Raw genomic sequence first — 22,185 nt, 5'->3', positions numbered from 1 at the left:
CGACTGAATATGTGCCTCGACGAAGAAAACCCCAGAAGTGTATTGGGGAGCTGAGAAGGCGTAGCACTTAAAAACATTATGTCGAGGGTCCGGGTGCAGCAGAGATAATAAACAAAACACCACAAAGGCCAAGAAGGTGAGCCAAGAGCATGACACCCCTCAACAACGCCGCCGCAGTCTTTCCGTCGCGGCCGATGTTGACTTAACCCATGGCCTACGCTAGACTTGGTAAAAGGTACATGACATTTGGGTGAAGGCGCATAGCATGGGCTTTCCGTTCCATGCATCACCAAAGTACTTGTCTGTCCCCATGTATCGGGCGGGATGGACGATGAACGTGTAAGCCAGGGTGTAGAGTAAGGTTCCGTAGGGGTGGTGCGTGTGCCCAGGTTTGGTTTGATTAGGGCGAGAGATATTGGAGGCGCCAGAGACATTTCAGGACAAGCGGAAAAAGCACGCAGAACGTGGAAGCAGGGAAACTTGTTGGGGGGAGGCAAAGTCGCATCCGCAGAGTGGGAGAGGGCGACGGCCAAAACATCGAAAAAGCGCAAGCGTAGGCTCAGAGCGGAGCGGAGTCAGAGACCGGGACCCAAGTGGTGCATCCGTACCAAGGGAGGGGAACGGACTGGGTTGGCGGCTGTGCTTGACGAGACATGGTTCCTCCAGTCTGTCGGATGGAAGCCATGTGAGCGAAACGAGCGAGGGATGTTTAGATGGTGGGCCCCCCAAGAAGCAAGGTGAAGCTTTCGAGATCCCTCAGTCGAATCTCAGCAGTAGCAGCTAGAAGGCGCCTCTCGTTCAATGCCTGGAATCTGTGGCTATCGGGGCTGAAGCTTCGGAGCTGGCGATTGAGGTGATTCAGTGTTGGCAGACTAGTCGCCACGAGTATATTGAGCTGACATGGCTTGGAAAGGCATTATGGATCTAGGCAGGACGAGATCTGCCACGGCATGGATGAGTTGAAGACATGGGAGAAGAAACCAACAATTGAAGGGGCCAAAAAAAAGCAGCCAACGGACGCGAGGGTGGAACAAAATCGAAGTCGAGAAGCGGGAATGGAGCCTGGGGAAGAGATTAACTGGCTTGGTGGCTAGCTGGATTCGGGTAAGGGTAGAAGAGAGAGAGGACTTAAGCGAGGTACCTGCAGCTCTGCACAGAAGGCAAGAGCGCTAGTGATGCACGTTGCTGCTGCTGTTGCTGCTGTTTTGTTGCTGCCGCTCCTGCTGTGATTTTGCACCTTGTCCTGCATAATGCAAGGGGAGGAAAGTGCTCTCTAGTGGATATGGGTGCTCGACCGGAGGGAATGAGCCGCCGCTGACCTAGTTTGTGCTAAGAAAAGGAATAAAAATACCATGGTTCTAGGAAAATCATGATTCCGTCAGAGCCTCTTTCCTCCCTCGCTTCCAATCCAAACAGACAAGAATGACGTCGATGATGAGGAAGGTAGGGGGCGTGGATGTGGTAAACGGCACTCTATCTCTCTCTATCTCTCTCTCCTTCCTCATTTACAGTAATACAATGCACTCTGAATCTGCCAATGCAAACTATTGAATTTCACAAATCCGGGAAAACCAGTATCGAAATGGCAGGAGGCACCTGATCTTTCCCCAAGCCTGCTCATTCCCACGATGCGCACTTTATCTGGTGGCCAATATCTGAGGGCGCTCCTGCCACGTCCCTCTTCGAGTCTCTGAATCTTGTGGTGGAAAGAGAGAAAGAGGTAAAAGCGGGGTGGGCAACCGTACTTGCATCACAACTGCAGGCTACTGGAGACACCCAACTTAAGGGAGCAAGTACGGATAACACACTGTCCCTTCCCTTCCCTGGCACTACCTGTGGAGTTTGAAAGACCAGCGGCGTGATACACCATCCTTCTTTTCTCGAGTGAATTAGCATCCATCTTCTCATTCACACATTTTATCTCGAAATTCACTTCAACATTGGAATTGTCATTTCCTCCACCGTATTTTTGTTTTTTCCACTTTTCCCCTCCTTCTTTCTCTCTTTCCTCACCCCCAGTGTTTCTCCCGCCTCCGCCAGGCGGTGCCGATGCTACCGAGGCTCCCTTTCCACAATTGTCCAGCTGAGAGACGCTTCCTTTTCAATGTTCCATCCCAACACATGGTCCACGATAAATCCCAAACATTGGACTCACCATTTCGCATGGCCAAGTTGTGATGGACACGTCTCATTCGGCTTGGAAATGGGCCGTTTGCCCTACGCCTCCCTGTGCTCAATTTGTCTTGTACCTGCGGCATGACCGATTGCCTCCCTGCGCTACCACTACCAGCGCAGGGTCAGCAGATAACAGACATTGGTCTTATCGCCAAAGGGCGTTAACTCTGCCAGCTCAACCGATCCCTTCTGCAGGATCCCTTCTGTCATCTCATCTTTCTCTGGCACACACAGTTGCTGCTGCAGAGCTCCTATCGGGCTCATCTTTATCGTCCGTTCCTCTCGGAACGATCTCTTTTCGCCCAAGGCCGCGTTCAATCTACTGACAGTACCGGTCGGTAAGCCATGGGCTTTCACTCAAGGACGCGCCCGTTCTTGAGGGTCTAGCTAGGATACCAACTCATTCTTACCGACCAGAGATACGGCCGGCTAGAATACGGTAGGGCACACGGGCTTGTTTACTCCAGCTAGTAGTAAGTAATCAGCTCAGTGCCTTTAAAAGACGAACTGGCGCGTCACTGCTCGGGTCTGAGCACCTGCGAAAGCACCAACAATGTTTTTTTCTGCAGCTCTCGGGAGATCGACCACGTCAAGGGCATGAGAGGCTGGTCTTTTGAGGCTGTTTTATGGACACCACTCATTCCATTATGGAGCACTCCGTACTCTGGATTGCATGCAGTTAGAGCGAGTACGATGTTTTGATGGAGTACCCATCTCACAGGTAATATCCGAATGGGCCGTTTGGCCTCCATCTCCATGCACCATTTCAGCTGGAGTGGGCAGATACCAAGTCGAGTGCCATTCGCATTTATTCATCATAGCAGCCACTATTATGGATTGATACTTAATCTAGCATTAAACATCTCAATCTTCTATGGGCCCAAAGAGACCATTTTTGATCGAAGTCGAGATCCTAGGCGGCACAACCGTGTTTTGTCATGTGCAGCCCTAAAGTCCGATCATCACAACCTGTCAAGAAAAAGAAGTGGTGTAAAAATCAGAACAGCTCCTTCAAAATGACTCCCAGTGGCAGGACTGGCATTGTTACAAAGCAAACTTTCAGGAGGACTTCCACTGGAGCTGTGCGCCACATCGTTGGCCAAGAATTGTGGCCAACGCCACCCATCGAACGTGCCGAAGAAGATTTCTCTTCAGTAGGTCCACATCAGAATTGATTACTGGATCTTGCAGCCTATCATTCCGATACTGCTTGTTGCCACGCCACATCCGTCTTTTCGGTGCGGCTTTTGTCGAGACACGGCTCCGACCGTACCTTGCGGGGTTCACCTGAAATTCGCAGGACCCTTAAAGCCGTTGGTTTTCCGCGGCATGTTTACGCTTCACTCCTTAATTTTTGTCATTCCACCAGTCAATGCGACCGTAGTGGCCCGTAAAGAATGGCAAGGTCGGTCCATCCCCGCAAATAATACACTCGGCGGATCGGCGACTCAGGGGATCCGCGTCTAAAAGACCCCTTTTCGCTGTAAAAATACGAGAAGCGTAAGATCTAGCGTCCTCGGCACTGTCGTCAACCAATGCCTTGGCTCCACACAGCCCGGGTTCTAAGAAAAAGATCCAAGCAGTCCATCCACCTTCGATTCATTTTGTTGGTTGTGCTCCGTCTCCCCTCCAACATATTCCACGGCAGACTCCTTTGCCTTCGACTTTGGACACCTCGTTAATGGCTGGCTAAGGAGGTGCCGTCATGATCATACACCTTGGGCTCATAGGCCTGATGGCCACATACGCTTCGGGTGCCTACGTACAATGGCAGCCCTGCGATGCCGTCTCGTCTAGGAATGACCCATTCGCCCCTACAAGTCTCGTCGCTTCTCTGGAACCATTGGACGATGGTAACGACAACCGGTTAGCGCTCAAGGTTGGGAAATGGCTCGAGGAAGCCGAATGTGAGGACTTGGCCCGGCAGATGCCCTCCGCGACGCTGGAACTCAAGATGCTTGGAAAATCTTCGGTATTCACCACAACTACGAATGCGACATGCAAAAAACTCCACATCTCCAATGGATGGGCGGCAACTTTTCAAAGCCTTGCGAGTCTTTATGTCAGCTTCACGAACGATATTGGCCACCTGCCACCGCTTTCGACGTTCCACGCGACCTTGCATCTGCAAACGAACAAGTCTGAAGAGATAAGTTGCCGGCAGGCAAACATCACTCCCGCCCTCGGCCCAACCACGATTTCAATCATCAACTATGCATCCTGGGGCATCTTTGCATTTGTGCTTCTCGTTGGCATACTACGCTCTACCTTTAGCACCCCAGTCACTCTGGGCGAAGATGAGCAGCGCTCTATTCGGACAGTCCTTCCGAATGTCGGCGACTGCTTACAGTACATTCAGTTCATCTTTCTGACCGGCGGTCTCAGCCTTCGATATCCTGGCTTCTATCAGCCTGTTGTCAGTAACTTGAACTGGTTCTCCTTGTTCATCACTGGACCCGTCACACATGGGAGAACTTACCATAGGATCGATGATGGAATTTATGTCATGAATGGCACTTATGGCGGCACGTTTGGTTTAGAACTGATGACCCAGATTGCCGGTGCTCCGATGACGATGGACACGTGGATCAACATGGTGGTTCTCATCATGATCATCGCCATTGGCTGTGCGCTGGTGATCGAGGTCTTCTGGTTCATGAACCGAAGTCGCGACTCTGACAGTGAATTCCCCCGGTCAGCCGGCGGCATGCGGCACACATGCAGCCGTGTGCTTCGAATTATCCTGTCTTACTTCATGCTTCCGCTATCGGCTCTCTCATTCTACCAGCTGGATCACGCAACTTTTCTGCCTGCGTACCATACATCACTGGCCGTTGTGCTTATTGTTGCAATGATGGCGGCCTTCTTTTGGCTTCTTCGACAGATACCTACCCGTAGCCTTGGCGTTCTGGTCTTTGACAGCACCAAGCGATACCGACGACTCTCCTCGTCCGAGGACTTTCGCCGCCAAGATGAGACCTTCATTCTCATCTTGTTCGTACTCCTCTTTGTCCGAGGTGCGGCTGTTGGTGGGTTACAGATCTCCGGTCCTGCACAGCTCGCTGTCCTCGGAGCTTGTGAGCTCGTCCTCCTCGCTAGCATTGCGGGTTTCCAGACCTATGCAACATTCTCAGTCGGTGCCATCGCGTCAACTATGCGCCTTTGCAGTCTGATCTTCATGGTGGCCTTCCTCCCCGACCTCGCAACGCATGACGTAAAGAGTGCCATTGGCTACGTCCTCCTGGCACTTCATGCTGGTATGCTTGTGTTTGGCTTTTTCGTCCCGGCGGTCTATAGCCTTACCAAGATGTTAATAGCTTGGTGGAAGGCCCCTCGCCCTCATGTAAGGCTCCCGAACTCGCAATAGGAAACCAATCTAACTTGTTCGCAGGTATATGGGCTTCGTCAACTCCGTCGTCGTCAAGCTTCACGTACGAATCTCTCCGACATGTATGTTCCCGATGGGGCCTACACGTCGTATCCAGAGCTGGATTCCATCGAGGAGCCCGCCGCAGGCTATCTCCATCCTACCTACCGAGCAGACAGCCCGAGCACCCTGTGTCTCGACTCGTCAACGACTTCCAGCCGGTACTACCGAGCGCCTCGGTCTCCATCCAGAAATACGTCTCTCTCCTCATTCGACCATCGGAAATCCGTTGCCTCTCGGACGTCATCGGCGTACCCACCGTCCAGAACATCATCAACCGTTACCACTCTGGCAGAGAAGCGTTCCATCCAGCGTTCAGAGTCGACAATATCTCCCGGGAGGCTATCAGAATCCGTCGAAGAGGAGCATTCTAGCACATCACCGCAAGGCTCTCCGACCAAAGCCAAGGGGGACCCTCTTGGTCCGAGATGGAACGATTACTCCTTCCGTGAAGCGGATCTATATTATGGCGTTGCTCGTCCGGTGCCTGCACAAAGGGCGTCGGAGGAGATACCCAGACCACCTGCTCCCAAGGCGTCATTCCGGTCTACGTCGGGCATTTGGGCAAAGTTCACAGGCCAGGCTAGCGCGCCAGAGCGCGGATTCCAGGTCTCACGACCGCCAGCACCGGAGCAGGGTTTTGTTGTTGTCAGGCCCCCAAGGCCCAGCAACTCTGTAGACGGGTCTTCTTCAAGTGATAAAAGAGGGGACGATGACTCTTCTTGACGAGGTGAAATGCGAAGACGTGTACATATATGTTTGAATAATGTCAGTTACCCTATGCCAGGGTGCTGGGGCGTTGGAAAAGCTTGTGGACCGAGGATTTTTTCCTGGCGATCGTGTTTGAACTATATCATAATAATCAACATCCTACCATATTTTATAGCTTCTTTTTGCGGATGCTCTGTGACGTGATGTGCCTGTCGATATTCTATGACGATATACCTTGATTGATTTGTTTGGCATGTTGTATGTTCAACCGCAAGTGCTAGTTTAGTCCTAATTGCAGGTTTTAAGATGTTGCCTGCACGCGGATGTCAGTTTGATCAATTGCGAAATAATGTATCATGATTTGGAGCATATTAGAAGCAATTGGTCAGTCTCGGCCGTGTCTTTCACCTACAGAAGCAAACTTGATATTTCTCCAAAAAAGAAAAAAAGAAAAGAACCCCCCCCCCCCCAACAAATACTCAACGTCAAAAACATAATCACGGTTTAAGATAAATCATGAATCGTAATAATCAACAAAATAGCAAAAGCGTATTTCAGGGGAGGGAAAAAAAAAAAAAAACCAAGATCTTCAAGCATCGTGGAGAAACCCGTCTCGTCTAACCTCAAAACAGACAAAATATCCAGCTGGGGCTCATGATGTCGTGTCAGCCCATTTTTGGCAGGTTGTCAGCACCAAAAAAAAAAAAAAAAAACACTGCTGGCCCGACGCGCGCGGCAGATCAACGGGCGGCGACGGACTGCCTAAATAGGCGCGGTACCCGGGTTAGAGACTCCGTTTTTTTACCCTAAGTTCTGACGATCCTTCCCGTGGATGTTTGTGGAGAATAAAGCTGCAGTAGAATATGTTGCCTGAAGAGTGTTTCTTCTTCAAGATTTGGAAATGGAATTGGATTTGAGAATTTGAGTGTGTGATATAGTTTCCCTTATGAAAAAGGGTTTTCATGGAGTATATGAAACTTATCTTGTGGGTATTCAGCTACGTTGAAACTTGACATACGAAAGCGAAGAAACTTGTTAAAGTCTATGGATTGATACTACCTAAGGACAACAGGCCATCCATAGTTGCAAGTATAGCCTGCTTTACTTATTGTCCACATCAGATCTGCTGCAGATGACATGGTACAAGCGGATACCATCGGGGGTCCCGATGTAGGCAATTTATCTCAAGGTTGCATTTTGGGCCATGCCGCTGACAGGGAGTCGCTCATCGTGGAATCGGCTCATCTTGTTCCATCAGCCGATAAAAGCAAAACTGTTATACACTAATATTTACTGCATGTTATGTATCTGTAGGCAGGGAAAAATACATCACATTCTCCACATCCCTATCGCAAAGGGGGCCGCTACTGGGGAATCTCCCGACAACGCCATTTCTGCTTAAGTGAGCGCAAGGCGATCAATTGCTCGGAAGTATTTTTTGGTCAATACCGAATTTCGTTCTCCGATCCAAATCTGTGTTTTTTTTTAGACACCCTGCATGACAATCCTGACTTTTAATCCACTCACTCACTTTCAAACAACTTAAACTTTTTTTTTTTTTTTATGTTGTTTGTGTTTAATTTTTTGTTGTTTTTTTCTGGGCATTCGCACTGGCCGCAGCTATTGTTACATTAAGTTACCTTTTGATCGGCGCCAACTTTTAGTGGTTTTGCATGGTTTAGACCGGGAATGTCTTCGGCGCCAAATGAGAGCCCCAAAGGGCAGGGCGAAAAGGACATCTCACGAGATGCCGCGGCAGACGCCTCTGTGGTCGTAATTGACAACAGTAGCAACGACTCCAGCCCCCCGACATCCTCTCAGACATCACCGCCAGCAGAGAAGACAGCGGCCCCGGCTGGGCCTCCAAACGGCGGTCTCCAAGCATGGGTCCATATCTTGGGGTCATTTCTGTTGTACTTCAACACATGGGGTATGTGTGTCTCTCGGGTCGAGGTTTCGCAACTATCGTGAACACCTCTCGGCCGCTGAACATCGAAGATCGCGGGTTACACGCGGGCTAACATGTTGACCCTTAGGCCTGATTTCGAGTTTCGGGGCCTTCCAGGCATACTACCAGTCTGATCTCCTCAGCAGCAACACGCCTTTCCAAATATCGACCATTGGCTCGCTGCAGAACTTCCTCATGGTCTTTCTCGGATTCATCATCGGACCCATCTACGACCTCGGGCACTCGCGCTACCTACTCATCGCGGGGACGTTGTTGGTTGTTGTCGGGATGGTTTTGCAGGCCTTTTGCAGGAACCTGTGGCAGTTTCTCCTCTGTCAAGGCCTCATGATCGGCATAGGAACAGGCTGCCTGTCGACTCTGGGTGTCGCGCTGCCGTCGCAATGGTTTTCCACCAAACTGCCGCTGGCAAACGGCATCGCTGCCAACGGTAGCGGCGTCGGAGGGTGAGCCGGCTCAGCCGTCCACATTTGAGTAAAAAGTAAGCTTACTGACCACATTTGTGTACCAGTCTTGTTCTCCCGGCGCTTTTCCGAGCTATGCAACCTAAAATCGGCTTCCGCTGGACCGTCCTCGTCTTTGCGCTCATCTCCCTCGTCACCCTCGGCATCAGCGTGGTCGTTATCAAGACGTCGAAGCTCAAGACGCCCTCGAAGCGACGACCCTGGATCGACCGCTCCGTCTTCCACGACCCGCCCTTCCTCCTCTTCCTCGCCGGCTGTTGTCTGCTCTTCTTGGGCATGTACACCCCCTACGTATACGTGCAGAGCTACGCCCTCGACCGCAACATGGCCAGCGAGGACGTCGCCCTCTACCTCCTCTCCATCCTCAACGGTGCCTCCATCGTCGGCAGAATCATCCCCAACTTCGTCGTGCCCTACACGGGTATCATGAACATGATCATCAGCGCCGTCTTCGCCATGTCCGTCGCCGCCTTCTGCTTCGCCGCCACAAACAGCCAGGCCTCGCTCATCGCCGTCACCGTGATTTACGGTTTCTTCGCCGGCACCTTTTTCGCGCTGCAGCCGACGACCTTTGTCAAGCTCACGGCGGATAAGAGTTACATGGGGACCAGATTCGGCATGGCGTTTACCGTCATGTCCGTGGCCATCCTCTTCGGCTCGCCTATTGCCGGCGCGCTTTCGAGGTCTCACGGGTATCTGAGCGGGTGGATCTGGTCGGGGTGTTGTCTTGCAGCGAGCGGCTTTACCATTTTCACCTCGCGTGGGTTTTCCGGCGGCTGGAAGGTGAATAAGGTGGTTTAAATTTGATGTTCATATTGTGACATGATACATATGTGTGTCTTTTAATAGCTATTCGCGTTATTCTATACCCCCAAAACGTACATGAATATATTCTACCGCATGCGACTTTATAAAAAATGCCAGACGCGAAACCGAGTGTGCTACAGAAAAACACTGCCCGTCTGGTGGGGTAAACAACCCAGACACTGCATGAGGGTGTGGTCAAGGCGACCATTGGGGGGGGGGGGGATAACCTGACCAATTACCTACTTATTTAAATGAATTATAGGTCTATCTGACTAATTTTATGATTAGCTATATTAAGGTAAAGTAGGTCTACCTAACCATAGAATTTTTAATCGGTTAGGTATATAGACTAGTTACTAATTACGTCCTACTACTAATTAAGGTATAACGTACATGATAAGCGAGTGAGACAGACAAGCGAGTGAGACAGTAAACCAGACCTTCGCGACAATAATATCGAAATCTATAACAAGAAATCTTAGATTGATTAATACTACTCGGATTCCTGTTCTTCGGATGTTTCCTCAATAAATTGACATGTTCTCGCGTTGTGGCCTGTATTCCCGCATACGCCACACCGACGATGAGTCGTCTCAGACCTCACTTTGCGACCACTACTCCGTCGCGTTTCCTCTTGTAGTTGCGTGTCTGCCTCTCTTTGCGACTGTATATCCTCTCCAGTAGATATAGTAAGACTTCCTCCTTTCTGTAGACGTGTTTTCTTAGCCCTTCGACGCCGACTTAATATTGCATTCTCCTCTCGAAGGATTTGAACCTCTGACTCTAGTAATGCTACCCGATGCCCTAGTCCTTCTGTCCCTCTGGCTAGCTTACTCACAGCACTATAAATTGATGCTGGAGAGCTGCTTCGGTGGCGTGAGATTCGACTCTTAATAAAAGTAGACTGTGATCTTGCTTCGCTTGGGTTGCTCGGCGTCCTAGAGATCCAAGGGTCTGGTGTCTGAGGGACCCCCTCCTCAGGCGTTGGCGTTCGGAACTTTACATCCAGCTTTGAGAGAACACTTTCTGCATTCAAAGGGACAAGTCCAGCTCCTCGGAAACCTCCCTGGATATTTTTCCTCGTAAAAGACTGCTTAAAAGCTTCGTGAAATGCTGCAAAGAAATCTTCCTTCGAGATATGGGTTGTGCCTCGCCGCATCTTATTCTTAATTTGCCGACCGTAGGCATTCTTTAACGGCTAAAAACAACCAACATCTAAGGGTTGAAGTAGATGAGACGAGTGAGCCGGCATGCACAGTGTAATAATGTTGTTTTCTTGACAAAAGAGCTCGAAGGCTGCGGAGTGGTGACTTTCATGACTATCAACAACGAGGAGGCGATATTTCCCAGACGTACGTGGTTTTGTATAAATGTCGAAGTGTCTGATCTAGTCAATACCTCTCTCGTTTGTTGTCCATCCATTTTCAGACGTTGCAATAGCCCAATCGCCCGGAAGAAAGGTTTCTATATACCAGCTTGAGAGGTGATACTGGCCTGCAACGATGATGTATGGCGGGATGCTCTCCCCTTGGGAATTAATAGCCTAGATAACTGTAACCCATTCCCTATTGCCAGGCTGTGTCATCTTCGTATTTGAACGCCTTTCAGCACTTGTAACAACCATTCCAGAAGCAATAACGCCCATCATAAAGCCGGTCTCATCAAAGTTGTAGATATCAGCATCAGCAATACCATACTTCGCAATTGTATTCTTCACAAGCGAAAACCAGCCACGAATCACCTCTGGATCTTCGCATTGAGCTCTCTTATAGTCATACTTGCGAAAGAAACGCGTCCTAAGCTGTGGTTGTCGCTTGACGAAATTAGAAGCCCAGCGCTTCCCAACTAGAGGCGCGTCGCGCTCTGCGAGAAGTCGATTGGCCATTTCTTCCATACCACTCAGCCGGGGAGGAAATGATCGCGCATCTAGGTCGAGAATATACTCAACTATTGTCTTCTCTTCTAAATCTAATAAATTCCGTGAATTAGGCATGCTGTCGCGTCGTGAGACTATTCCCTTTAGTCGCCGGCTTAATGTTGCGTGACTGACTGTATAGAGTGCACCTGCGGCCCGAGCACTAAGTTTTGGGTCATTTCTCATTGCTTGAAGGGCAATTTGTAACCTTCTTTCAATACTAGCTGATTCTATGATTTATTGTAGAGGAAAAGGTGCCGGTCGCGTCAAGGTGCGACGGTCGCGGTTTACTGTCTCACTCGCTTGTCTGTCTCACTCGCTTATCATGTACGTTATATCTTTTTATAAACGGTTAATAAGTAGTATATTATTAGAAACGTTTTATTTATACTTATGCTTATCTATTTATAAGTATTAGTATATTATTTCTAAAAGGGTTTTAAACCTATTCGGAATCGATTCTAAATACTTACGAAACTACTTTCCGTTTAAGATTATATTATAATACTTTTATTCGTAATACTTTAATACTTTATAAGATTTCTAAAATAACTTTTTAATACTTTTAGTATAGAAGATTTTAATTAAAATAAAAATATACCTTTCTACTTATATAAGTATAAGTTAAACGTAAATAAATAGTATTTTAAAAAAATACTAAAGTCGTCTATTTTAGTAAGAATTGCTAGGTATAGTTATACTAAATCTATAATATAATTAGTTTTAAAATAGTTTAAGATTAATCCCGGATCGATTTAAAAGTAGTTTATTTACTATTCTCTAAAGCGATTTAATATCCTCTTTATTTAAAGTCTTTATATTAATAATATAAAAGACTTTATTCTTACTTATTTCTAGATATTTTATAAATATAGGTAGAAAGATTACTTTTTAAGTAAGTATATAAATATCCTTAAGGCTATTATGCTTAGAATAAGTTATTTTTAATAAAATAAGTATTAGAAGTATTTCTAAATCGGTTTCGAGTTAATCCTAAATCGATTTAGAATTAATTCTAAAGTTATTCTTATATATCCCTACCTCCTTATTTACTAGTAAGCTAGACTAGGCTTAGGCTAGTAGTTAATAGTAAAGATTTAAGTCTTCTTTAGCTTTTATATTAAGACTAGTAGGTTTTAATAGAGGACTTATTCCTTCTAGGCGAGGGAAGAGATTTTTAATCGATTAAAGAGCTATTATAAATCGATTCGGAACGGATTTAGAAGCGTTTAAATATCGTATATTCTTATAAAAAGTATGTTAAGGGTAAGGTTTTAAACCGCGCTAAGGAATTTCAACCTAACCATAGCTAACTAGCTAACCATAGTTAGCTGATCTCAGGGTAGCCCTACAAATCACAAAATAAGTAGGTAATTGGTCAGGTTATCCCCCCCCCCCAATGGTCGCCTTGACCACACCCTCACACTGCATAGGACCACGTTCAGGGGGGTTGTCCTGCAGGAAGACGCAACGGCTTCAACCTGTGGGATACTACTGTCCGAGGTATTTCCGTTTTCCTGCCGGAGATCGATCTGCTTTCGGGCCGCAGCCGGATATCCTCCCCCTGGCTCTGCAGCACCGGCAAGTCTTTTCGGGAGCACTGCCTTTGTCGTCACTTCACACAAGCGGTATATTGCGATGTCTTCTGTTGATCGATTACCGAGAAGGGAATATACGTCATGGCGGTAATCAGGCACGTAGATGACAAGTGGGAGGTGCTCCACGGCTTCTGTCTGCCTGACTCGTCGGTCACGGGCAAGGGGGGGGACCTGGTCTTTCGTAGAGTATTCATCCCACATGGGCCATATTGATAAGTGACGGTCTGCTGTAGACTGCGTTGGAGCTGTGGTGTTCGGTGGGGGTTTATTCTGCATTGCATGTAGATGACCCCTTATTTCGTAGAGTTTAGATGGCCGTCCAGCGTTGCAGGCCGTGGGGCCGACGAGGGTTGCTTCAGGCTTGGAGGGTAGCTCCTGAGGCTTGGCATCGATGAGTTATGGCGATACATCTGTACACGACTTTTCCTTGCTTTGCTATTGGAAACATATAAAACGTGGTCCGCGACGAGGTTATAATCGCGATACCTTGGCACGCGCTTCGTTTGGACACAGGCCTGCATACTTTTACTGAGAATATGTCGATCAAGACTGTTGCTGTTGTCGGGGTGCGTGATATCGGCCGGATTGAGACGAGGAAAATAAGTGCACTTACTGACTATGATTCTCTAGGCCTCGGGCCTCGTCGGACTTCGAGTAGTCAAGGCTCTTCAGGAGAGCGGTTTCGCCGTCACTGCCATCTCCCGCGAGTCTTCGACGGCAACGTTCCCTGAAGGCATCATAGTGAAAAAGGCGGACCTGTCATCAGTAGAATCCTTAAAGACCGCCCTCGCAGGACAGGATGCAGTCGTCTCCGCCATTTCAACCGTCGCAGCTGTCGTCCACGGATCGCAGGACCCTCTGATCGATGCCTCCGTCGCCGCCGGTGTCAAGCGCTTCATCCCATCCGAGTATGGCCTCAACACTCGTAATCTCAAGGGCGAAATCCTCGGGGACTGGCTGATTGCGAAGACGGCCGCGGTCGATTACCTGGTTAAGAAGGCCGAGGCCAATCCCAACTTCACATGGACTCGTATCGGGACAAGTTTGTTCTTTGACTGGGTAAGTTCAAGCATCCGGCGTTGTAATCGAGGTAACTAATCACATTACCAGAGCATCACTCGAGGAATCTATGGAATTGACCTAGACAAGAAGAGCATCACCATCTTTGATTCGGGAAACCAAACGGTCTCGACGACTTCGCTGCCCTTCCTCGCTCAGGGTATCGCGGCAGTGTTGGAGCACCCCGCCGAGACGGCGAACCAGTACCTCAATATTATCGAATTTGACGTGACGCAGAATCAGCTGCTGAAGGTGTTCGAAGAGGAGACCGGGTCAAAATGGTCCGTGGAACACAAGACGGCCGACGAGGTTAACGAGGAGGGCAAGACGAAGCTCGCTAGCGGAGGAAGATTTCCGTTTGAGGAGTTTCTCATCAAGTATCACTTCGCCGATGTACCGGGCCACTCGATCCCGGAGAGTGGAAAGGCTAATAAGGTCCTTGAGCTTCCTCAGAGCGACCTGCGGGAATTTGTGAGGGAGTATATTAGAGAGCATAGCAAGTAGAGTCTGCTCTGATGATGTGGTGTTTCCATATGAAGTGCGCCGTGGCAGGAGTCTTAGTCGCAAGCTATAATTGATTTTATTGGGACTGAACTTTCAACTATCTCATGATTTGGTGTTTGATTACAGCTTCACTGAGCATGATGCATGCTCTTCTCATTAAGACATTTAGTATGTCTGCTCTTAAAGCGGCGACCCATTCTACTGTGGGGCTATGATGGTTCATCAATCAGTCCTACAGACCGAACGTAATGCGAAGACTATCGTACTAATTCTTGATCCAGTGCAGAAAAAACAAATCTCAAGTGTAAAGAAGTTGCAGTGGCTGAAAATGATCATTATTGAATCTTCAAGTCAGTTTTCATGGGCTTGTTCTCTGCCCAAGCCCCCCCACTAGATTGCGATTGCGGATAGATACTTCGTGTTCTGTTGAGCACTAACAGACATTATCACCAAATGGTGTTTTCTCACCTCAATCTTACGCTCAGCCAAACCCTTAACGTGACATGGGTTCATGCCGTGAATTTTGGTGAGCAGGCAGCAAGCAGGCTTTACCTACTTATGGCTTAGTTCTCTTTGGTAGGATGAGGTGTCACGTGGTGCTCGTGGCGTAATATAAGGTACATAAATACGATACCCCGAATCACAACAAGTAGGTCGTGACTGAGTACACCAGACATTCTGTCGCTTTTGCGTGAGATTTGCCGTTTTCTTAGCGATTCTACTGAGCATACTCCGCTCTCACGCCAAGTCGTCGCTAATCCTCGCCACTGAATCACCATGGCCGACACAGCCCCCAAAGTCGCGGAAGCAGAACGTCGTGAAAGCCCAAGTTTGGTAGACAAGAAGGCCGCATTGCTTGCGGAAAAGATCAAAACCAGCAATCATTTCATCGCATTTACGGGGGCGGGGATATCCACATCTGCTGGTAAGTCGGTCCGGAACGAGACTACTCGACAACCATGGTGAGTAGAAATTGCGATGTTGATGCGATAGCCGACAGGTATCCCAGACTTCCGCGGTCCAGACGGTGTTTGGACCCTTCGGGCCCAAGGACGAAAGAGAACTGGAAAAGCGACGAGTACATTGCAAGCCATCCCAACGCCGACGCACATGGCCTTGGTGGAGCTGCAAAATCGTGGATTACTGAAGTATCTGGTCAGTCAAAACTGCGACGGACTTCATAGAAAAAGTGGTATCTCGTCGGTATGCGTGACTTTTCCAGTTGTGGCCCTCAACATAAACCATCCCAGTCATGTTTTAACTTTTAACACAATATCCAGGACCGGATTTCAGAGCTGCACGGTAATAGCAACAGAGAATACTGCAAAGACTGCGGCAAAGAGTACATTCGAGGTATAAGCTCTGACTACCAGATCTAAAGGCCGGATTCTCATCAATGCCAGACTTCCGAGCAGTAGCAACCTACGAGGTATCAGTCTACGACCACCGCACGGGTCGGAAGTGCGTAAAGTGCGGCGGGGTCCTGTTTGACAGCATTGTCAACTTTGGCGAGTCCCTCCCCGAGGAGCCGTTCAAACGAGCTCATGACAATGCCAAAAAGGCAGATCTTTGCCTTGCTCTGGGCTCCTCGCTTACAGTCACACCTGCGAACGAAATAACCGAAATCGTCGGCAAAAAGAAGCGCGGTCGTGGCGTCGGAGGGCAGCTCGTCATCTGCAACCTTCAAAGCACGCCGCTGGACGATTTATCCGAACTTCGCGTGTGGTCTACCACGGACGATCTCATGATCCGCGTTATGGAGAAGCTGGGAATACCTATCCCTAGATTCGTTCTCCGCAGGCGACTTGTTCTTCAGCTCGAGACTACAGAGTCTGGAAAACATCAGCTTACTGTCCAAGGCGTTGATGAAGACGGCACTCCCGCCACCTTTCTCCAATCGGTCAAGCTTGCGTATAACAGGCGTGTTGTACGATCTGAGCCTTTTGCTTTCAACTTTCGTGGCGAGCTCGATACCGGGACGGAGTTGAAGCTCGAGCTTGAGTTTATGGGACACTATGGGGAGCCGAACTTGGAAATTGTTCATGTTGTCAATGAGAAGACGTCCCGGATCTTGCATCTTTTGGAGTATGATCCTATGACGGGCGAGTGGAAAACAACCACAGAAGAAGGCGCAGATGATGATACGGGCTTGGAACGGGACATCTCAATCATCGATCTTACTAGTGACTAGTGTGGCTTGATGAGAGCCCGGGCACATATTAGCGTTTAGATACTTGTAAATAGTTTTCATTCTCTTCCAGCTGCTTGACACTCTTAAACAAACCTGACGGTAAATTTTGGTTCATTCGGTTGTAGTTCAATCTAGGACGTGTCTAGTACACGCAGGTAAAGTGTGTTGGATTCTCCACCCCCTTAAGTCAATCAAACGAGAAAGCTAGGCAGTGAACTGCAAGTTGAGGCCATTCATCAGTCGCAGCTCCACGGATAATACGATGCTATAAATGCTGATTTGGCGTTCTTGAATAGTATTTCGTCAACTTTTTTGAATACGCTTGCAATGATCTACAACATAGACTCGGCTCAATGCTACACCGCCACCCGCTTAACAACGCCCAACCTTTTCTTTTTACAAACGCTCATAATCCAGACATTCAAGGCTCACCCCAAATCTCGTCGGCAATCTGTCTAACAAGAGCCAGCTTCTTCTTCTCATCCTCCAAGGTCAACGGGTATCCGCTCTCGTGGGTACTGAAACCACACTGAGGAGACACGCAAATACGCTTCAGCGCCTCCTCCTTGGTCTCACCACTACCCTTGGCAACGAACTCGGCCGCCTTGTACACGCGCGCCTTCATCTCTTCCTTGTCCTCGAGCGCAGGCAGCTTGGTGCTGATGATGCCGACGACGACGTTCTTGTTCTTGGGCAAGAACTGCAGGGGCTCAAAACCACCGGCGCGCTCGGTGTCGTACTCAAGGTAGAAGGTGTTGACGTTCAGGTTCTGGAAGAGCTTCTTGGCGATTATGTCGTAAGCACCCTCGGCGAAGTGGCGACCACCGATGAAGTTTCCACGGCACAGATGGATACCGGTGTGCATGTCCTCGGGAAGTTTGCTGATGCTGTCATTGTAGAGCTTGATGTAGGCGTCAAGGAGGTCTTCGACCGTGCCGTCGTTGTCCTTGTCTTCCTCCCAGCCTTGACGGAACTTTTGCGAGCAAAAGTCTACACAATGGTCAGCAAAACACCTCAAGATATGTACGGCAACGGGTCATACTCACACGCCATGCCGGGGTCGTCGAATTGGACGTTACGGAGGCCTGCATCGTAAAGCTTGGCCAGCTCGTCCTGGTAGACCTTGGCCACGTCGTTGAAGTATTCGGCGTCGTTGGCATACGCCTCCTTGGTGTACGCCCTTCCCTGCTTATAACGCATATGAAACCACGCCGGCGTGATCATGGTGAGCTTGATGTTGCCCCATTCCTCCTTGGGCAGGGCGTCCTGAACAAGGCGCAGCTCGTGCAAGTTCGACTTTGACTTCTCAGCCGAGTGAGACAGTTTGCCGCCGGCGATGACGGAGTCTCCAGGCATGACTTTGCGATCCTTCTCGATGAGGCTCACGACGTCCGGGTGGTACAGGCGGAACATGCTGGCCTCCGCATCCTGCAACCGGGTTGTGCCCTCGAATTCGTCCCACATCAGACCCCAGAAGCGGGTACGGTTATACTCGCCCGAGGTGACGCCCTTGATGCCCAGGTCACGCTGGAGCTTGACAACCTCTGCAACGGACTCCTTCTCGACAGCCGGCAAGCCAGCCTCCTCCTCGGACAGACCCTGGTCACGAATCTTGCCCTCGCGGATGTCGAGGAGCTTCTGGGGACGAAGCAGAGAGCCCATGTGCTCCGCTCTGAAAGGAGGAGCTTGGTGAAGCTTCGAAGCCATCTTGGAGTTGTTTCAAGGGGACGGTTGGAAAGTATCTTTGGTGTTTTGTTGTCTCTTCTCTCTTCCACTTTCCAAATTCGCTCACGGTGAGATTTTTTTTATACGTCAAGATTATATCTCTCGGTAGCTGTCCGATCCAGTCTTTGAGGCGGGGCCAGGGGATTTTAACGGCGGGGTCAAGTGAGGGGTCAACTCGTTACTGATAGCTGACGAAGGTCCTGAAAAGGGCTCAAGCTTGACCTAGCCCGTCTAGTGAGAGGATAGCTCACGTCAGCCGTGGGTTAAGCCAAGTCTGGGAACGTCGCTGAAGACTGTGCCACAGCCAGCTCCAGTCGGCATGGTGCCGCGCGCACTTTCGCTGTTGGGGGGCAGATGCCGACAGAGTTCTGGGGTGCATCTGCCCCTCTATTTGTGCCGGAAGAGCATGTTTGCTCCTCATCCCCCACCCTTTTTTGCCGAAACGCGGTCTCGTTGACGTCAACGTCTTCATCATGATCAGTGTCGCGAGCAGATCGCAATGGAGGAAATGACCGCAGAGTAACTCAATTAGTTTGGGCATTGGAATTGCTAAAATAAGATAACTGTATGTAGGCGACAAATGGTATAAACGCGTTACTAAGTGTTCCGATTCGCCTGATCACCATTCTTCACATGTCCCTATTTCTTTTAGACACAGGTGCGACTATACATCGATTCAAAGTTGTTTTCACAATAAAGTCATAAACAATTCCCAACTCTTTAGTGCTATGAGAAGATTATAGTTCAGCCGGTTGCGGCGCATACGTAGAGATGAGCGGCATAGCATGGGCAGCACGCGGCACTGTGGTGTGATGAAGGAGCGACATCGTAGCGAAACAGTATAACTTGGGTAAGAATTCAATTTATTCAAGGTTTAATTGTTGTAGAAAGAAATAAAAACTACTCGTATGATGTTGCATCTAGAACATTAACTTGGTCACCTTTAAGTACAGGACGAGGTCAACGACTTCCTGAGGTAACGTTGGACCAGGTAGTAAATGGATATAAGGTATGTGACGAATAGGGCACATGTCAATCAGGCTATGAAGCAATGTTTTGTGTTTAAAGGGCTAGGAAGATGCAAGAGTGAAGATGCAAGAGCACGCGAATTCATGTACGCATTTACCACCCAAGTTGGCCGGAGCAACCATCTAATTACGCACAGTTATGAGAAAGAATATATGTAATAAGATGACTTGGTTCTAAACAAATGAGCTACTGAAAGGACTGTGTAGATGTATCTATTCAGTAAAAAGTTCAGAACTGAAAGCATATGAGTCTAATAAACCAGTATCCTTTTATAACCTCGGTGATCACTGAAGTATTCCGTGGTACCATCATTCTTCCAGTAAAGATGATGGTCGACTTCATCGTGGCCGGATTAGGCTGTGATGGGGTCGATGGTCTCAACCAAGGGGTACAGATAACTTCCATTCGACATGACATCCCCCCCACCGTAGAACCTCAAGTTCATCTGAAGACCCTTTCCATCGGTTGCTGAGGGCAACCAGTTGTTTGTCCAGTTGGCCGGGGGCGGTATGTTGCTCGGCTGGATCAAAACCTGGAAAGACCCCTCTCCGCCATCGCTCTACAGTGTTCCATCAACCATCGTAAAGTTGCTCCTATCTCCAACAGCGTACCGATTGAGCTCATTTGGGACGAGATACGCTTCATAGTCGTAAGCGGTCAGACTCCAGAAGCCAAACGGCTTCATAACTGGTCTAGACGTGAAGGTTACGAGCAAGGCACGATCCGAAGGAAGTACCGGAGAGATCCCTGATGCGGCGTATGCAGGATAAACAGTCTGCTCTCTAGTGAGAGCGAGGTACCCAGTTGACGCAATCATGTATCGCGTGACATACGCACTCTGAAAGTTGCCGAGATACGTCGGATCTGGCAGAACCCAATTGTTGCCGAGACCCGTGAGGTATCCTGGAATTCTTAATTCCTGAATAATAGAGCTGTTGGCTGCTGCCGAGGCCGAAGTGAGGTTGGTGCCCTCAGGTTGCACAAAAGACGTGTTGGCAATGCCAGCACCTCGCAACGTTGCAGGCACCCACTCCCTGTCAGCGATTACCATGGGCTCATTGTAGGGCGCCAGCTTTGCCAGCAACTTCAAAACGCCTTCCTCAAGAGTGTTCTTTGGACCGGGTACAAGCTCGTTGTCGGTGAACATTGTGAGGTTCAAAGGCGGAGCAGCAGGATGGGAGCCCCGGCACGAAGGAGTAATGCTGAGCTCATTCTGGATGCGTTTGGCCGCCTCAACATCCGCCTGACTCTGGTTGACAAGAATTCGGGTTGCAGAAATTCCGTACGGAGTGGGAAGGTTGATGTACGCTTGGTAACGGCTGTCCGGGCTTGGTTGCAAGCCTGGGTTACTGCTGTCAAAACGAACCTTGTATTTGCCTGTGGGCGACGACTGGAGGATACCGATGTTGGCGATGTTGTTGCCGTAGCTATTGAATGTAAGCGACGATTTGATGTGGAACTATGAGCATGACTTACAAATCATAAAAAGGCCAAACCTGTGAGTGGTATGTTAGCCCCAGCAACTGACTCAGTAGTAAAGAAATCAGAAAGACACTTACCCAATAGCGGTCACGAATTTCCGGGATATTGATGATGAGATCAGAAGCCGAGACATCAAGAAAGGCTCTGGTGTACAGAGTATCAACATTGGGTTTGTTTAGCCAGGTGTCGGCCGCAGTCGCAACGGAACGCTGATGAAACAATGTTTAACTTATATGCACACCTATCTGCTTGTTTCTCCTCTGCATTTTCGATCGCGGGATGTTCCACGCGACCATGACAAGCAGTTGGCTTCTCCGAGCAACCACCATGACATTCTGGTTCTGTCGATGGTCTAATTGCTCATTGTTATCTTCTAGTGCGACCTGACTCGTTAATATTGGCTGGGGTCAGGTTTGAGGAGCTCCGGGGAAGCTGTTGACCGTTGTATCTCGTGCCCAACGCCAGCCATAATTGGACACAAAGTAGTGGCCGCAGACAGCGACTGGGGCATTGGCATCCTACCAATATTGACTCTCTGGAAACATGAAGCGCGAGAAAAAGATTCCGTTATTGTTCTTCAGAATAGGTATGATGTAGACTTGCTTCGTCCTTGCTCTTTATTCCTGCATTTCTTCTTGCCTTTGGGCTGGAAGATGCAAAGCCACAGCAGAAAAAAGACCTGCCACAAAACGCATGTAGGGTACGCAGACCAATTAAACACATAACTAGCATCAGCGAGACAGCAATCGCCGCTACAGTCAAACATGCCCATAGAGAAGTTTCACAAAAAATAATACCTAATGCAGACATAATATTCGAGGCGTAGCATGACGTACCATGAGGAGATTTGCATCTTGATGCTCGTCCTCTTTTTTCCTCCATTCGTCAGCGCCGCTGCATTAGAACGGCTGACGCTGCCGCTACCGCTGCAGCCAAGACAGTCAATGAGAGGGGGACACTACCGATACCTCCTCATACCGCCAGGACGAGAAGGACTTTGCAGTCAGATAGGAAATAGGTCCGGAATGAGACATGAGAGGTTGCTTGGCGGCGACGGGAGAGAAACGACACTAGAACCGGACCGCAGCGATGGGTTTTCGACAGAATTTGGGCGACATGCTTGGTACCCAAC

The 22,185-nt window shown here is 49.1% G+C and overlaps 9 protein-coding genes across 9 annotated transcripts; 4 read left to right on the top strand and 5 right to left on the bottom strand.

Moving 5' to 3' along the window:
- Nucleotides 1-3,880: 3,880 nt before the first annotated feature.
- CTRU02_205140 (uncharacterized protein) lies at nucleotides 3,881-6,328 on the top strand (the record flags this gene model as incomplete). Its single annotated transcript, XM_036724280.1, has 2 exons — nucleotides 3,881-5,518; nucleotides 5,567-6,328. 2 exons carry the CDS (start codon nucleotides 3,881-3,883, stop codon nucleotides 6,326-6,328), a joined length of 2,400 nt encoding a protein of 799 aa, XP_036583907.1.
- A 1,674-nt stretch (nucleotides 6,329-8,002) lies between these two features.
- Nucleotides 8,003-9,544, top strand: CTRU02_205139 (major facilitator superfamily transporter; the record flags this gene model as incomplete). Its single annotated transcript, XM_036724281.1, has 3 exons — nucleotides 8,003-8,243; nucleotides 8,350-8,725; nucleotides 8,791-9,544. The coding sequence occupies 3 exons, from the start codon at nucleotides 8,003-8,005 to the stop codon at nucleotides 9,542-9,544; spliced, it is 1,371 nt and encodes a 456-aa protein (XP_036583908.1).
- Nucleotides 9,545-10,043: 499 nt separating this feature from the next.
- CTRU02_205138 (transposase) lies at nucleotides 10,044-10,709 on the bottom strand (the record flags this gene model as incomplete). The annotated part of the gene is made up of 1 exon (XM_070204505.1): nucleotides 10,044-10,709. One exon carries the CDS (start codon nucleotides 10,707-10,709, stop codon nucleotides 10,044-10,046), a length of 666 nt encoding a protein of 221 aa, XP_070061609.1.
- Nucleotides 10,710-10,765: 56 nt separating this feature from the next.
- Nucleotides 10,766-10,867, bottom strand: CTRU02_205137 (uncharacterized protein; the record flags this gene model as incomplete). Its single annotated transcript, XM_070204504.1, has 1 exon — nucleotides 10,766-10,867. The coding sequence occupies one exon, from the start codon at nucleotides 10,865-10,867 to the stop codon at nucleotides 10,766-10,768; it is 102 nt and encodes a 33-aa protein (XP_070061608.1).
- Nucleotides 10,868-11,093: 226 nt separating this feature from the next.
- Nucleotides 11,094-11,651, bottom strand: CTRU02_205136 (fot5 transposase; the record flags this gene model as incomplete). The annotated part of the gene is made up of 2 exons (XM_070204503.1): nucleotides 11,094-11,292; nucleotides 11,329-11,651. 2 exons carry the CDS (start codon nucleotides 11,649-11,651, stop codon nucleotides 11,094-11,096), a joined length of 522 nt encoding a protein of 173 aa, XP_070061607.1.
- A 1,948-nt stretch (nucleotides 11,652-13,599) lies between these two features.
- On the top strand, nucleotides 13,600-14,626 carry CTRU02_205135 (isoflavone reductase family protein; the record flags this gene model as incomplete). Its single annotated transcript, XM_036724282.1, has 3 exons — nucleotides 13,600-13,629; nucleotides 13,694-14,122; nucleotides 14,174-14,626. 3 exons carry the CDS (start codon nucleotides 13,600-13,602, stop codon nucleotides 14,624-14,626), a joined length of 912 nt encoding a protein of 303 aa, XP_036583909.1.
- Nucleotides 14,627-15,403: 777 nt separating this feature from the next.
- Nucleotides 15,404-16,817, top strand: CTRU02_205134 (silent information regulator family protein; the record flags this gene model as incomplete). Its single annotated transcript, XM_036724283.1, has 4 exons — nucleotides 15,404-15,551; nucleotides 15,627-15,829; nucleotides 15,907-15,979; nucleotides 16,030-16,817. The coding sequence occupies 4 exons, from the start codon at nucleotides 15,404-15,406 to the stop codon at nucleotides 16,815-16,817; spliced, it is 1,212 nt and encodes a 403-aa protein (XP_036583910.1).
- Nucleotides 16,818-17,238: 421 nt separating this feature from the next.
- On the bottom strand, nucleotides 17,239-18,524 carry CTRU02_205133 (methionine vitamin-b12; the record flags this gene model as incomplete). The annotated part of the gene is made up of 2 exons (XM_036724284.1): nucleotides 17,239-17,807; nucleotides 17,864-18,524. The coding sequence occupies 2 exons, from the start codon at nucleotides 18,522-18,524 to the stop codon at nucleotides 17,239-17,241; spliced, it is 1,230 nt and encodes a 409-aa protein (XP_036583911.1).
- A 1,399-nt stretch (nucleotides 18,525-19,923) lies between these two features.
- On the bottom strand, nucleotides 19,924-21,349 carry CTRU02_205132 (uncharacterized protein; the record flags this gene model as incomplete). Its single annotated transcript, XM_070204502.1, has 5 exons — nucleotides 19,924-20,130; nucleotides 20,176-20,998; nucleotides 21,048-21,067; nucleotides 21,131-21,262; nucleotides 21,293-21,349. 5 exons carry the CDS (start codon nucleotides 21,347-21,349, stop codon nucleotides 19,924-19,926), a joined length of 1,239 nt encoding a protein of 412 aa, XP_070061606.1.
- Between the last annotated feature and the right edge of the window lie 836 nt (nucleotides 21,350-22,185).

The sequence above is a fragment of the Colletotrichum truncatum genome, assembly GCF_014235925.2.
Source record: "Colletotrichum truncatum strain CMES1059 chromosome Unknown Contig_0003, whole genome shotgun sequence".
NCBI lineage: Eukaryota > Fungi > Ascomycota > Sordariomycetes > Glomerellales > Glomerellaceae > Colletotrichum > Colletotrichum truncatum.
This window is presented reverse-complemented; position numbering and strand designations above follow the sequence as displayed.